The sequence below is a fragment of the Copadichromis virginalis genome, linkage group LG7 (genome assembly GCF_057382275.1).
Source record: "Copadichromis virginalis isolate Kocher_CV1m ecotype Utaka linkage group LG7, C_Virginalis_male_GT1.1, whole genome shotgun sequence".
NCBI classification, from domain to species: Eukaryota; Metazoa; Chordata; class Actinopteri; order Cichliformes; family Cichlidae; genus Copadichromis; species Copadichromis virginalis.
In genome coordinates this window covers 17158016-17173643 of record NC_140624.1, presented here as the reverse complement: position 1 = coordinate 17173643, position 15628 = coordinate 17158016, and the positions used below count along the sequence as shown (strand labels likewise).

The following is a 15628-nucleotide window of genomic DNA, read 5'->3' as shown; positions in this document are numbered from 1 at the left end:
AAGAACAGAGTACTTCTTAATCATTGGGGGGAAAAAAAGCTTGATTCTTAGCCCACAGTTTAAGCCCCTATTTTAGTGATTACATGCCTCACAGGGGACGCTAGGCAGAAAACTAATAAGGTCAAACAAGGCAGACATATTAAAGGTCCAAAAGGAGAGAGGGAGAGAAATTCCAATCCTATCTTGCCTATCAGTGCCTTCTGATGTTTTGCTGGTTGGATTTCTTGGATGTAAAAACAACAATACTCGAAAGCGCTATTTGAAAAGGGATAGACGGTAGCTACTGTAGATTGTTCTGCTTGTCTGGGTGTTACTGCAGTGTGGGTCCAGCTCCCATCTAGAGGATTTCCTGCCTGTGAATCTTGTTGCAGGTGTCCTACACAGGAGTATCTCAGTTAAGGACTGCATTTCCATGTGGGGGATTTTCATCTTTTTTTTTTTCCTTTTTCAAAGGTATTAGTGGGAAATCGTAAACAGTTGATGATTATTTGTATTTTCCTCTTAGCCAATCGTCTGTAATCCCACGAAGGAGCTTAAGAGTTAGATTTCTGGCATACACTCTCTTATCTTTACACAACCAACACAGACAAATGGAATGTATCTCACTTTGACTGAGGCCAAAAGGCAAAGTGAGTTGTGCAGAGGAAAAAAAAGCTGCCCAGATAGTTAACCTTAATAAAGGCAGACACTGCAGTCAATTCCAGAACCAGCTCAGCCTTATTTAATTGCACACATATGCGTCTCACAGTATTTTCACTGGCAATGTATTATATGGTGAAATCTGTGGTAGACTGTCCTCTGGAGGTCGCAGGACAATCATACCCGAGCTTTCACGTAAACTGATCCAGCATCAAAGTGTCAGATGTGACATTCAGTAACCTCCAAAGGAAACACGGTCTCATTTTGAATCCAAAAATTCCATTTTACATGGATTTAACTGCAGTTTCTTTCCCCGAGATTTTTGCGCACATATGTCAGAGACAGAAAACAAGCTGCGCTGCTGTTGTTTCAACTCCCATCGTCTTTTCTATGAAATGGCATCCATCAAAGTTAATGGGCTGTAATCATCACCACAAATACACTGTCACACGTTCCACTGCTCGCTCCTGAGTATTCAACTCCCAGTCAATGGGATGTAAAGAGTGACAAGCATGAGGAACACAATTTCCCATATCATTAACGGCTCCGAGTGAGAATTGGAAAAGAATCCACCCACCGCCCCCAAAAAAGTTTTGCCTATTCTTCAGATTTAGATTCTGTTTGCTCAACCTCTTCTGGGACTGCAGAGGAGAAACATTTATTAGATGCATATGTGACAAACAGTCAATACTACTGACGCCGTTTTTCAGGCACCCATCCACATTGTCATCTGGTGAAATAATTCTTATTAAAGTATGTCACTTGTTACTGACAGATCTGCTGCGTGCTAGATAGATTAATTTCCCAAGAAGCCAACTCTGCCAGCTTCCAATCAGAGTTCAGCGCATCACGTAGATCTACTTATCTCCAGGCAGTATGCTGCTGGACTAATCATACATCATACAGGTTTATACACACACACACACACACTACTCTTTCAGTGCCTGCTATGGCAGAGCTCCAAGAAGAGCGTCCCTCCTGTATTTGCGTGTTTGATAGGATGGTTTAGCTAAAGCATCCCCAGAAGACAATTTGTAGACCTCAACAGATGGAGAAGTCCAATTAGAAAGTGGGAAAAATGAGAGATGAATGTCCCTGCTCTTTCTCTCCCGGGACAGACAGCTTTTCTTTCAGCACAGGTATTAAAACCAACACGTGTCGGAGGGAAAACATCACAAAAAAAAAGAGAAATAAAGGATAACGAGGCTGGGATTTGATTTCTTAACATGACACAGTCAAAAAAGTAGCCACCGAATATGATACAGTTTGCTCGCGCCACATCTACAATATGTATAAATGTCTCCTTATGTTGTCTGATTCTTCAAGGGCAAACATCCCACATAGCAATTGCCTTGCCATTAGCCAAGACCAAAAAAAGGAGAAAGAATGAAAAAGTGCTTAAATATAGCAACCCCCCTGGGATAGTAGAAGGAAGGGCGTGCTGTGGTGTGATTAAAACGAATAACCTTCATTCAGTCACGTTTGATAACGGTACATTTGAATGTGCTGTCTGTGGTGGGGGCCAAAGCTGTGCCTTTATCTGCCTTGTCCTCCAAGTTTGAACATCATTATTCACCAGGAAGCTCGTCCTCAGCGCTGGCAAAGATGCCGAAGTTATAAATAATGGGAGTTGTGTCATCAAGCACGCGTTGGGCCTAGGTCGGTTTAATTCTGGCTTTTAGCCACCCCTGCTGTTAATGCAGACATTGCAATAAACCTGTTGATGACTGATAGATTGTGTGGATGCAAGACCAATTTTCACTGGCAAAATGACCTTTTGCTTGTGTTGTTGTTGTCGCCACGGCCCCCGAGTTATTACTTTTCATGTCATTTTTTGATTTGACAGGAGAAGTCTCGAGGAGTGAAATGGAAAAAGTAATGATGTCCCCATGTGCGTGATGTAGCGTGGTGCAGGTGGGGCGATGGTAGATAGGGCCGCAGCTAGTAGCTCTGCTCTGCCCCGGGGGCCAGTCTGCAGCTGTTAGGAGAGCTTCAGCTCTTCCCAATTCTTCCCTGCAGGTTCTCGCTGCTTCCTTGGTACTCGCTGTTATCTGGGCTCGCTGCTGTCGCTGGTCTGGCTGCCGTCCACACTCTCTGGGAGAGAGCGCGCTCAGTACATTTTTACGCTTCGCCACTCTTTCCGTCTCATTACAACCTCGGCTATTCCTCTCACTTTTACTGTGAGATTTTGAAGTGTCCCTTTGAACTGGCGACTGCTCCTATATTTATATATACATATATAATTTTTAACAGCTGTATTTTTCTACCTTGATATTTATTTCAAAGACAATGCTCCATTGGCACAGGCCATTTACGCCCTGAGTACTGTAACTACTTACAAAGCATCCTGAATGTATGTATAGTCTTGTGTATACAGGAAGTGAACCGATATATGAGAGGCTGCAGCTGTTTGGTGCAAAAAGCTGATACAGACAATTTAAAGTTGCAGCTCAAACAGAATACAGAACTTTTTTTTAAAGCCTGAGGACAATTGATTCTCTTCCTCAACACGTATTATCCTGCAACTTTTTTCGTGTTATTTATTTATTTTGCCTACCTTCAGTCTTTTTCTTTTAACCATTTGTTATGACGTTAACATGCCCGCAGCTAAAGACCAAAATTCATTTTTCGACTTGATTCATGAGTAACCCTTTAAGCCAGTCCATTGGTTAGCTTGTCTGGAGCTTTTAACACCACAATTTTCATCATTTGTCATAACGATGAATCAATTGACACGTCAGCTGACTACTTTGGATGTCAGCTTCTCAAATGGGTAGCTTTTATTTGTCTTCTGTAATTGGAAATCGAATAACCTTTGAGTTTGAAATGGTGGATCGCCACATCACCTTCAGCTCTGCTATATTGTGACGGGCATTTCCAATTTGTTTTTTTAATTCAATAGTTTAAACAGCTGCTGAATTAATGGCCTACTCGTTTTTGTATTACATGTGCAGTTGTGAGGCATTCGACAGGCGACTGTTTCATTAAACCTTTCAAACCCCATTCTACTCTGGCTTTATCTTATAGTACAGATAACCCTGATGACACTGCTGTGACATAGTCAGGGGTTATATATACACCAGATAAACCTCCTTTGAGATCCACAGAAAAAATTACACAGCTGTTTTTACAAGTAGCTCTCCTCCTTATAAAACTGATCTTTGTCTGGAAAATTGATGGAGTACCCTTATGTCATCTAAAAAACCCCAACCCCCCCCCCCCCCACCCTTTAAAGTGATGAATTGATACATAATGAAACTTGTAAATGCAGACCTAAAGGGACATATAGCCCAAAAAAGAGCTATACATCTTTACCTCTGCCTGGTGACGCTGTACTCTCCTGTTAAATGAGCAGATTTTTTTAGATAACGTAGCTTGTGAATGCACACTCTGCAAAGTCAGGGCAAAAGGGGCCATTTGGTGGAGGAAGCTGATATCCAGCGGCTGCTCTGCGTGGAATCGCACATCAAAGTTAATCTTGTGACGTCTGCTCTGGCGGCGCCGCGGAGCACTAATCTGCTGTCAGCGTGATGAGGCTCCTGGACCAGTTCCCCTTTCCAACACAGAGGCACTAATCCACAAGACCTTTCACGTTTTTTTCTCCGCTTCATCACCTGACCAGACAACAAAGGTCACAAGGTTCCCTTTGAAATCTCGTCTGGTCAATACTAGCTGAGCATCGCCACTGGTTTTGGTGTTTATTGTGTTTCAGTTTAAGGAAAGCTGGTTTTGGTGCATTTTGCCTTTAAGAGCCACATCTTACTTTGAAGTGTACTTTTTTTTCTACTTTAGACTGGAAAAAACACAAGTATTAATGCGGCGAATGCCACGAACACAGCAACCGCTGTCATTACTGCTAGTTTTTCCTTAATTGATCATCTTAAGAAATTCAGTTTTCACCTTTAACCCTGCCTCCGGCATTTAGATTCCGGAGGTGAGGTAACTTGCTGCCAGTTCAATGAAAGCTTTCGGCGTTCAAGAAAATGCCACTGCTCTTTTGCCAGCATTCAGATTAACCTACGATGAATACAGAACGAGTTCATTAGCATAATCGCTTGAGTGTCTGATGATTTCATTTTTATTATCACGTTCCCTTATAATCCATAGCTCTGTCGCCCCTTCGTGCTTTCAGCCCAGTCTTTCATGTTCCTTTGCCCTCCCCATTCAGTCACGAAGGAGTGTAATTGCATTATCAAAGTATTATACCGACGTTGTGGAATATATTTTTAGCCCTTGGCTTTCTGGAATGATGTAAGGCGGATGGGCAGAAATATAAACATGCAATGACAAATTAAGATTCTGAGCAATGTTTGAGTTGGCTTACCTTGGTTTCATCATGTCCAGACTGATTAAAGCATCTCTCAGGCCTCGCTTTAATAGCCACAAATCATAATTCTCATATTTACACGGTGGCATGCTATTTTTCTTGGTCCAGGTCAACACTCAACCCTCTTAAAACTTTTAATAATACAAAACAGCCTTTCATTTAGTTATCGAAAGCAATTGGCACAAGGAAATGGTTGTAATTATGACCATAAGGAGCTCAAGTGGGCCTAGAGGTGACTCGGCATATACAGTAATGGGGGGAAAAGGGCGCTTTTTTGCATAGTACTGCGCTTGTTTCTCAAGTGTCAGCAGGTGTAGACTGGAGACTGGAGAGGAGCAGAAGAAAAGAAAAATGTCAAGCAGGGCTGTGCTAGCACTGCATGATAATAGAAAAGGAGGAGAAAAAGAAAGTGAATGAAGCGTTTCATCTCCAACTCATAGTTAGAGGCAGGCAGGTCCAGGCAGAGGAAGGGTGAGTCAAAGTCAGGAGCGGAAGAGCGGTAAAGAGGAAAGCTTTTTATCATCCCTGACTCTTAAGAAGATCTCCCAAATGAGAGAGGGCGTGCATGCTAATGTCAAAGCCGCGGTGATAACTAGCTGCCTGGTTTTGCAGGGTGAGGGTTAAGCTGGGATTTGCAGGGGTGAGGGAATACATGTTTGATATGTGAGCGAGAGAGAGAGCTGAGGTGCCTTTGCCAGAGCCATACGTGAGGGATTATTTTATATGGTTTATCTGTGTCTTCGTGGTTCGAAGAGAGGAATTTTGCCGCTCTTTATTAGGTCTGTGTGGTTCCTGAGACTCTGAGGTGAACATTCAGCTGGAGGATCAAAGTTATATAGACACTGCAGCACCACAAAAGCTTTCATTTACTATGCGTTAACACTGACTGGCACGAAGCCACACATTCTTGCTCCCACAAACTTCACATCCCAACCTTTGGCTCCACTCGTCAGCTTTCACAAATCTGCAGAGACCGGATCTCAGCTGGGTTGTGAAAATCATAAAAAATGATCTCGCGCATCTGCTCCACACTTCTTTTTTTTTAATTTGATTTTTTTCCCTACATTTCAGCAAACAGCCAGAAAAATGCAGCCTTTGCATTACTGCCTGCAGAGACTGCGACAGGCACCTATCACAAAGTTGTCCTTCCCTGTAGCTATTGTTTGCAGTTACTCATACCTGAGCACCCTGTTTTTCCTACCGCATGCATAACACCAGGCAGTGCGGTCCTCTGGTCCTCCCCTATCTGTGCTTCCTTCTCCCCATTATGTTGTGTAGTTCTGCCAGCCTCTCCTTCTTTCCCTTATCACCTGCAGTGAAAATCTAGCGGGCTAATCCCAGTGCCTGTGGGATTCCCCTCTCTATAATGATGTATATCTGAGGGATAGCATCAGAGCAGAGTCCTATCAGCCCACACACTCTTAATCCCATCAGTCTTTGGTGTCCAAACCCAGGAGAGGGAGCATTTTGAATGTTGTGCTCCCGGCCTCTTGCCAGAGATGCGGTGCAGAACATCAGGAATGATATGTTGTGTTCAGGGATCATGCTGGAGATCATGTTCATTTATTGTGTGTCAGACTGTTGAACCCTTGTGGTGTGTCTCCCAGCATTGCAGTGGTACATACTGTAGGTGTGCTAGCGTGTATTGAGTGCGAGCCTCCAAAGATTGTGCCAGTCTATCTGGCAATTACAAAGATTTAATTTGTACTGTTTTGCAGTCTGTTCGTGGTGGAAATAGATAAATACAAAATGTCCTTAATATTTTTAATTTATTTTAAACACGAAACAGATGCACATTTGGTGCATCAATGATATAAATTTATGAGTGCGAGAGAGAGGGAGTTTTCTTTCATTCTGCTACCTTCACTTGCCCTTGTATATCTGTACATACAAGAATGTCTATCCAGCTTCGATTTTCTTACTACATGGTCAGATTTACTACCTACTGGCACATAAAAGAATGGCCGACTGGTCAGCTCATTTGTGTTTTTAGAAACAAACATTTAATGAAGGCTCTTAATATGACATAAGCACCCTTACAACCTCTCAGTAACCCATGAATCTTGCAGTCTTCACAAATACAATGTCAGAGAATCTATATCCTCTTGTCACTCATGTTCATATGCCTTGTATGACATCCAGGCAGTGTAATCTATTTTCCTCAAATTCTCGATTCGTAGTTCATAGTATGATAGAGTTCTGGAGGAAAATTACTTTTTTCTTTTTGTTGTGGGGGGTGGGTGGGTGGGGGGGTAACATCTATTATTTAACTGTCAGCACGGATGAATATTGTGCTCTTTCAGCCTCATGGAGAAGGTACAGAGAGCAGTATTGTTGTGCAGCATTGCTCCATTTGCTTCTTGTCATGACTTGTAAAAGAAATGGAGACTGTTTCAACTGGTCAGGCTAATATCTGGAAGAGTCTGTGTTAAGTCCTTAGAGAAGATTTTAATGTTGCGTCCACTCTGACACTTTAATCTCTGTGGTACGTTTCACAGCACTGCCCACAAGAGATGTCTTCACTTCAAGAGCGCCTAATACTTCCTGACCTTGCCACTGTCCCGTTGTCCCCGCACAGTTTTATTGCCTCTCGCTGTCATTATCAACTTCTGATTGGTACAGTCTGTGACAGTATCAGAGTTTCACTATAATTGACAGGATTTGGTCTCACAGGTTTGGAGGGCTTGTCTGCACTGTAGAAACCACTGAACTGTGAAACGGAGCCAGTGAATTACCTCTGGAAGCATGATGGGGAGTCGGTGCGCCATGAGATTTTTGGTGAAGGTCAAACAGAAAATTGTGCATTCCCAGAATGATCAAAGACGTGTTGAGGAGACTTGATTCACAATGCACGGTGGGAGTTTACCAGTCTAAGAAAATGTAGAGTAAAAGTGGCTCACCTGCACATAATTGCTTGATAAAAGTCCTTTTTTTTAAATAATATATGAAAGCCTTGTTTTAGCACAGTAAGCTCATTGTGACTTTCCGAGCATAAAAGACAAATGCTGAGTGGGATGTGAAGTTAAATCAGTCTCAGGGAAGAAAATGAGACCGAAATTAATTTGAGATTCAGATTTTCAGATTGCAGGTCCCTTTGTAATTATTGCTATAAAACAACATGCATAGATGGCGCACAAGATAAGGACAGTGTGCTTAACTCATCTGTATTCTAATCAGCTGATAAATCAAAACGGTTAATAATTAAATTAGTTTCATTCCACTGCTTCTCACTGAAATATCAAATTGGAGTAGATCAAAGTGTGGTTTGATGAAAGTGAGATTTAATGTCTTTACCATGAAGGATTTAATAGGATGTCACCTCACAGTCCAGCAGTTTCACTATCTTAATCATAGGATTCTTCTTCCTTTGAACACCTTGACCTTGATCGCTTATCGGCACAGGCGAACACTGTGAGGCTTTTTGAACGTTAGATATTCACTTTGCTTTGATTAATGCACTTTACTATAGTCACTTGTGCAGTGTGTGAGCTAGTTTCGTACTAAAATCCACAAAAAGGAGGGTAGGAAGACCGCGACAGAGGCGCCGCTGGGCGACTGGTCTTCGATGCTGTTGACGAAGCCTCTGAAAGATCTGCCGCAGCCCTCCTTGAATCCTAATTGTCAGCACTGGTAAGCTGTTGGCAGTAATCACAATTGGAATGTGAGTTGTTGGGACAGCAGTGTGATTACTTCAGGCCTCTGTGCTTATTTCAGAAACCTGAGCTTATGCTCGCTTAAAGTAGGGATTTGTAATTTCTATCAGCCACCAAACCCTATTTGTGTGCAGCAGACAGAGTGGTACAAATGACCAGAAAAGGCCATTTAGGCATAGTTTATTACCTGAAAAGGTTCATTTCATTTAGTTTAATCTTTAGGGGGAAAAAACGAACCTGCCCTGTCTCTGAAAAGAGAAATAAACAAATGACGTGTCTGCAAAGTCATCCAGATATCTTTTTTTTTTCACTTCCCACTAACCAGATGGCAGTCAGATTTCAGACACAGGGTTCTGGAAGACAATCAAGGAACAAGATTGCTTTTTTAGGAAGGAGGATTGGTTTAACTATATGTCAAATTAAAGGCCCTACGCACACACATATACACACAAACAAGCGTCTGTTTTGACTGTGTGTCAGTTCCTGTGTGTCCAAGCGTGTCCCTGTTTTTAGGTGTTGGCGCTAGCTGTGAGGCGGTGAGGTCATGTACAGAAGTGTCTCAGAGCACCCCTGATGGAATACCGCACTGCTTTTAAGGTCAACTGCACAAACTCTGCCACGCAGGTTGATACAGGGACTCATGAATGTTTGATTGGTCTATTATCCAAAGCCAGGTGAGGACATTCATCCCCCCGTTTCTAGAATTCAAATATTCCTTTGAGTCTGACATTTCTCCTACAGTCTGAGGCAACCCCGCGGTTTCACTCTCTCTCGGCGCGCCGAGCTTCATCTGCAATGCTGTCATCTCGCTGTCGGACAATTCTACAGAATGCGTTGTTTTTAAAGGCCGGCGCCAGCGCGAGCACAGTATGGTTTTAGGTGGGTGGAAGTGGGGAATTGATATTCAGTCATCTCGACATTCCTCTTCATCCTCTGCAGTGAGGATAAGAATCCGGTCATCCGTCTTTGTGTCTCACCCGTGTCAGCTTAGGGTAGCAGGGGTAGCAAATGTGAGTACCTGGTACTTAGAGACAACAAGAACAAAGTAGGAACATTACTTTAATCTGCAGCTGCTGTTAATTCCTACCTCTGCCATCATCCACGAGGCTTTGTGTATCTCAGCTTTCCCTTATGAACAATCCATCACTGTTACTGTTTCTCTCCAGAGTGCGCTTGCTGCTTTCCTTTCTCATCTGCTCGCTGCTAGGCTTTCCTTCCAAAAGAAGACAGTCACTGCAACACACTGTATTCCACAACAGACGTGTCTGCATCACTCCACTCGCCGCAGTAAAGTACATGCGAGGGAATGCTGTCTTCCATTTTTTTATGGATCTCTTAATAGGCTTTCAGCAGCACATCCAGAACCTATAATTGACACCTGCTTTCAGTCATTGTCTGCCATTAGATAGGAAAATGACTTGACCTGTAATGAACTGCAAAACTAATGACATCTGTGCGAGATTAGTCAACTTGAAAGCAAACTGTTGTACATGAAGTCCCATCAAGCGTGATATTAAAATGTCCACTTTTACATCTTTCCGCCCGAGCTCTGTAAAAGCCCAGACTGTTGGGCCCAACATGATGGAAACCTGAAGCTAATGACTCAAGCAGACGTCTGTGGGCATTAGACAACTTCATTTATGAAATAGTCAACCTCCCGTGTAGCGATACATTCACATTACCCTGCCTCACTTGAGAGACGGACTACTGTCACAGCCACTGAGCAATGCTGATGTTCCTTCCTACCTGCATTCATCTTACTCTCGGGAGGTAATGGTCTACTCAGGTCATTTGCGCATTAGGGTCTCACTCATTCATCTCACCCACCTGCGAACGTGTGAATTGCCGGTCCTCTGCAGCACACGGAGAGATGTTTAGATGACACGGAAAACATACGTGCCCTGAATCATTCATTTTAAGTCCCAGTGCTGCTGGTGGCCTAGCATGTCAGCACAGAGCCGCTTGTGAATATGCAGATTATGCTCATACGAATGAATTTGCAGATTTTTTCCCTGGATCTGTTAATTGCCTTGGAGACATCGGGATTTTCTATTTGATAAAGTAATAATCTTGAAAAGTAATCAGATGTGCATGTGGCTACAGGATGTCACTGTGTTTGCAGCTAAATGTTTGAATTGGATTGAATTGTCTTTATTGTCCCAGGGGGGACTATCTGGTAGTCTATGCAACCCACACATGTCATAAATGAATGAGGAAAAAAAACATAAATTCATATATAATATACTACATTGGATGCATTTGTAATAAACTAGCAGTGAGCTGGTAAAGCACTAGAAAAAATGTTATTTACATAAAATCCATCGTCCATACAAAAATCCATATTGAAATGTGTATATAGTAGCAGGGGCTACAGCTTGTTTAACCACCCAGCAAACACAAAAATGATCTGATTTGGCCTTTTTTGAGAAGGAATACCTCCATCTTTTTCCAGCATTTCCTCCTGAGTGCTAGGGGCAGCCATTATAGCCTCAACCTTATATCACAATGTTTGAAGAAACTTTACAATGAGGACACATTTTCACTGATGACACATTACCTAGTTTGAAGTGTGAATCTATTGCAAGTCAAATGCAAAGGTAGCATTTTCCCAGGAAAATTCAAGTATAAATAACTTCTCAGTAGCTGCACAATGTTGTCGCCTTATAAAACTGAAAGATGTTTCCTACCTGGGATGTTGTATCTTAGATCCAGCTTTTTAACCACCCTGTTTATCCACCTGTAATCGCATCAGTAATTTCCGTCCACCATTTGCTCTTCCCGTCACATGGAGTGAAACTAGCAAGTCCTCTCCCGAAGCTCGGTGGAGTCATTTGTTTACATGTGTTTTGCACATCACCAGCTGCTAGCATCTCCTCCTTGTAGCCTGTTTGTAATAGACGGCGTGTTTGTGCCTCATGAGGTGAATTGAATTTATCGTTTCCACATTTAGTGGAGACAGTTTTCTAGCATGTTTTACAAAGCACTGTGATTTGTTAGAGGTTGTTAAAGTAGCTCCCATTTTAGGCTTCAGGCAACGGGGACTTTTTTCCAAATTCGTTATGAAAAAAGTCGCCGTCCACATGCAAAAAATTATCTCATGCATACCAAAAGAACAAGTGGTAATATAACCTTAACCGTAAAGAAATATTGGCCAATTAAAAGTCCACAAACAATAAAGCGAGATTTCTACTTTCCGTGCACACGATTTCTGCTTGGGCCCCATAACATAAATTTCATCATCAAACATTGAATATGAGGTTGTCCAAATTTTGTGACAGCGCAGATAATTTAGATAACAGTGCACCAACTACGCACGCGCCCAGGCAGTGGACTTTAAAGAAGTATAATAAGAACTACAACTCGGCCGTCCAGCTATCTGTGTCCGTGTCCGCAATCAAGCATAACCCAGGCTCAACACGGCGCACAGTCCAACATCAAAAAAGGAAATAAAGCTGCACACCTTTAACATTGTGAGACAAAATCCACGTTTTATTCGACCACATGTTAAAAATAGAAACTGAGGTTTTTAAAACCTTCACTGTGGCAGTTTTTCAAAAGCTCGTGAACATATTAGCCTCAGGCATGTCTCTTGCTTTCAGACATGCCTGGGATTGTATTGCAAATTTTTTACATTTTGCGATATCATTTTATAACAGTGTTTATGAATGACCTGAATTACCTTTGTTGCACATGTTGGCATTAAATCAAATTTTGTCATCAAAATAGGAGCATATAATGGCCTAGTATCTCCAAAGCTATGTCTTTTATAAAACAGGTGAAAAGACAACAAAGTTTCAGGGAAAGTCAGGAAGTGTCTCTCTTCTTCAGTTTGGTATCCTTGGTTTTAGTGCTTACCGTAGTAAGTGGTGCTGAGGGTGCCTGCTAAAGTAAAGAAAACGAGGTGACGAAAACAGTTTGATTTCAGGTTTGCCTTGAATAGAGACGGATTTGGCTTTCTAGCAGAAGACAGGCACGTTAATTTGATGGGACTGGGGATGAGTCAGTCCAACCTGACAGAAGCGCAGCCTTTAATCTGTTGAATGCAGCCTGTTCACCATTGAAAAATGACATGCTTTAATTGTGCTCAGGTATACCATGAAACATTCCTCATCAGTGTCATGCATGTGTGCCAGAAAAGCTCTTTTCTCCTTGTGTTGAATTTTTGGGTTCCCTTTGCGTCTCCATATTCCATTTTAATGTGGGAATAAGAACAAAACACACCGGTGGCTGTCGCCGAGGACCACAGACTTAATCGATCTCTCCGGGGTTCGGCATCACACTGCTCCCTTCCCCTTTTTGCTTTTACTCAACGTGATACTACTCGCTGTATCTTTCACAAGCTGTTTGGCTAACAGAGGTCACGGAGGATATGTAGCGCATTTGGTCACGACGTGAAAGCATTAGCCGATGCCAGCAGGTGTGTAATTATATATGAAACAGTGTTTTAAAAGAGGAACATCGCAATGGCGTGTAGAAACTAGGCCGGGGAGAGGTGACATCAGAGGGAGTCCTATTTATTCTTCGCCCACTTCAAATGTGTGACTTTTTATTTGAAGGTGTGAAATATCCCAAGGTCACCGTAACTATCTTCAAGACTATTAAAAATACCGTTAGGCACACGCAACAACTTGACATGCTAAATAAACCTCCTGAGTGGAAGATTTTCCCTGTTTGTGTTCCTACCCAGTGTGCTCACTCTTATCTGTTTTGTGTGTGTTTCAGGTACGGTGACATGGTGCCAAAAACAATCGTAGGGAAGGTGTTTGGGTCCATATGCTCTCTGAGCGGGGTGCTGGTCATTGCCTTGCCTGTCCCTGTCATAGTGTCAAACTTCAGCCGTATCTACCACCAAAGCCAGCGGGCAGAGAAACGACGAGCACAGAGGGTATTGGCTCCCCGCCTTCCCCGTTCCTTTGCCACTGTCTTCCTTTTCCCCCTATCTGTCTTTATTTTGCTTCTATCTGCCCTCTTTTTTCTCCCCCTCTTCTCTGTCCCTGTCTTATCCGCATGTAACAGAATGACAGGGCAAACGCTATCTTCCAGAATATTAATCTTTTATTGTGCTTCTGTGTATTGTGTGTCTATTGAGCGTATGTGTGTATTGACTTGCTTAAGTATATTTCGGGGTGGGAGGGGAACGAGGGAAATAAAAGAGCGAATGACAATGACAGAACAAATGATCTTCAGAGTATTGTGTCAGCAGCTTTTTCGATAGCAATATGTGCATTTCTTTCTAAAAGTGTTTGCTAAGGCAGAACTTCCTAATCGTAGATTTGGGCATACCCTTTCTCCACTAAATACTGCGGCTGCCGGGGCGGGTGGAGAGGGCGGGGTGGGGAGGAGGGGTGGTGGAGGAAGACGTAGCCAATTAGTGTGACGGACAAACTGTCAGAGGCTAAAACAGAGGTCTGTTTGTTCAAACAGAAAACTCGCCTCGCTAGAATCCGTGCTGTGAAGATTCGAGGCACTAATGCCTATATGCGCTACAAACAAAATGGGCTCCTGATCGACTCACTGGAGGAGGTAAACCGGATTGGGGGCCAAGCAGCGGCTTGAGGGTGGGGGGTGGGGGCTGACTGACCGGGGCCTCGCTGATGCTTGCATGTCACTCTGCTCAGGGGTGTGGGTAGGGTGGTCGGGGGTGGGGGGGCATGCCACCACACACTATACACACACACACACACACACACGGGGAAGCTTTTCATGCTGTAACACAGGGGCTGCTGTCATTCCAGTGCTTCAGTGTGATCGTCCTCTCTTACATCAACCCTCTCAGCTGCAGCATTGACATTCCTTGTCAACACTCCCTCTCTCTGTCCATGCAGCAGGAGGACCAGGCAGGCATACTTGCCTTCTGGTGGAGCCTCAGCCATTACACTCACACTTACTCATTAACCAAGCTCTGCATGTCTGTCCAACAGGGTTTGGAGGGGAAGGAGGGAGACAAAGGCTTACATGACAGTATGTCACCTGTGGAGGCTGTCCGCTCAGCCCACATCTCCTCTAAACTCTGTTTTGGTTTGTTTTTTGTTGCTGTTTGATTTGGGGAGGGGTTTTTTTGAAGGGGGGGGTGTTTTTTTGGATCTGCTGTGTGTTTTGTGCGTATTTTCTAGAGCATCCCAGGTTGTAGTGCAGACTAATACAGCATACCGTCCATCCCAGAGCCGCGCAAAGCTTCATAAAGTGTGTCTCATATGTGTGGTGACATTATGGTGCAGAATGCTGTTGCTGTGTTTGGTACGCTGTGTTTGATCTGTGTCTAGGTGTGCCACTGCTGCCGCATTGAAAGCGATTTCACCTCGAATTGGACTTTTCCTGCTTCTTATCATCAAATTTGTGAAAGAATAAGAAAACCAGTGTTCTCAGCGTAAAGACGCTGCGATTAGTCGCAGTTTCTGTGCACCCACCCCTAAAACGTCGCCGTGTCACTAGGTTCAGTGGACTGGCTGCCATGCTACAGATCAGCATTTCAACTCTCGGTGCTTTTGCGTCCTCGCCACTACATCGCCGAGCTACTTGCTGTTGACTGTGTACTAGCAGATTGTAACCCTGCTCATCTACACTGCTGTGGTTTTCTCTTTGTTTTGTTTTGTTTTTCTCTTTTAACTCTATCAAGGCTTCCAAGGAGGCAGGACAAGCCCTGGTGGGGAAGGCCCCCAGCCCTCCTTTCGAGAGCCAGCATCATCATCTGCTGCACTGCCTGGAAAAGACCACGGTAAAAAAAACAGACAAAAAAAATCTTAGAAGACCTTAAAGCCATGTCGATTGGAAGATGAAAGCTTTGGTACTTTTCATTTTTTACTATCTTGGTAACAGACTTCACACGGTTTAAAATAGCTCTCTGTGGGGGGGAAAAAAGCTCCTTTCATTGCATTACTCCTACAGTCTGCGCTGTATCATCAGTAGTTCCAACCTGTTACAGTGAGTTGCAAATAGAAACAAAGTGACTTTTTTTTTCATCTATGCTCAGACTGTACAATCTATTTCCTGTTCAGCTAAGTTAAAAATA

At 43.2% G+C, this 15628-nt stretch overlaps 1 protein-coding gene across 2 annotated transcripts in view; it reads left to right on the top strand.

Moving 5' to 3' along the window:
• LOC146704820 (A-type voltage-gated potassium channel KCND2-like) overlaps window positions 1-15628 on the top strand; it is a 32738-nt gene that overhangs the window by 13675 nt on the left and 3435 nt on the right. The window contains exons 3-5 of one of the 2 annotated variants that reach the window (XM_085462214.1): window positions 13342-13504; window positions 14044-14142; window positions 15236-15334. In XM_085462214.1, coding sequence (XP_085318340.1) covers window positions 13342-13504; window positions 14044-14142; window positions 15236-15334 — 361 coding nt within the window. The remainder of the gene's footprint in view (window positions 1-13341; window positions 13505-14043; window positions 14143-15235; window positions 15335-15628) is intronic. The other variant, XM_085462215.1, reaches the window with a different exon arrangement.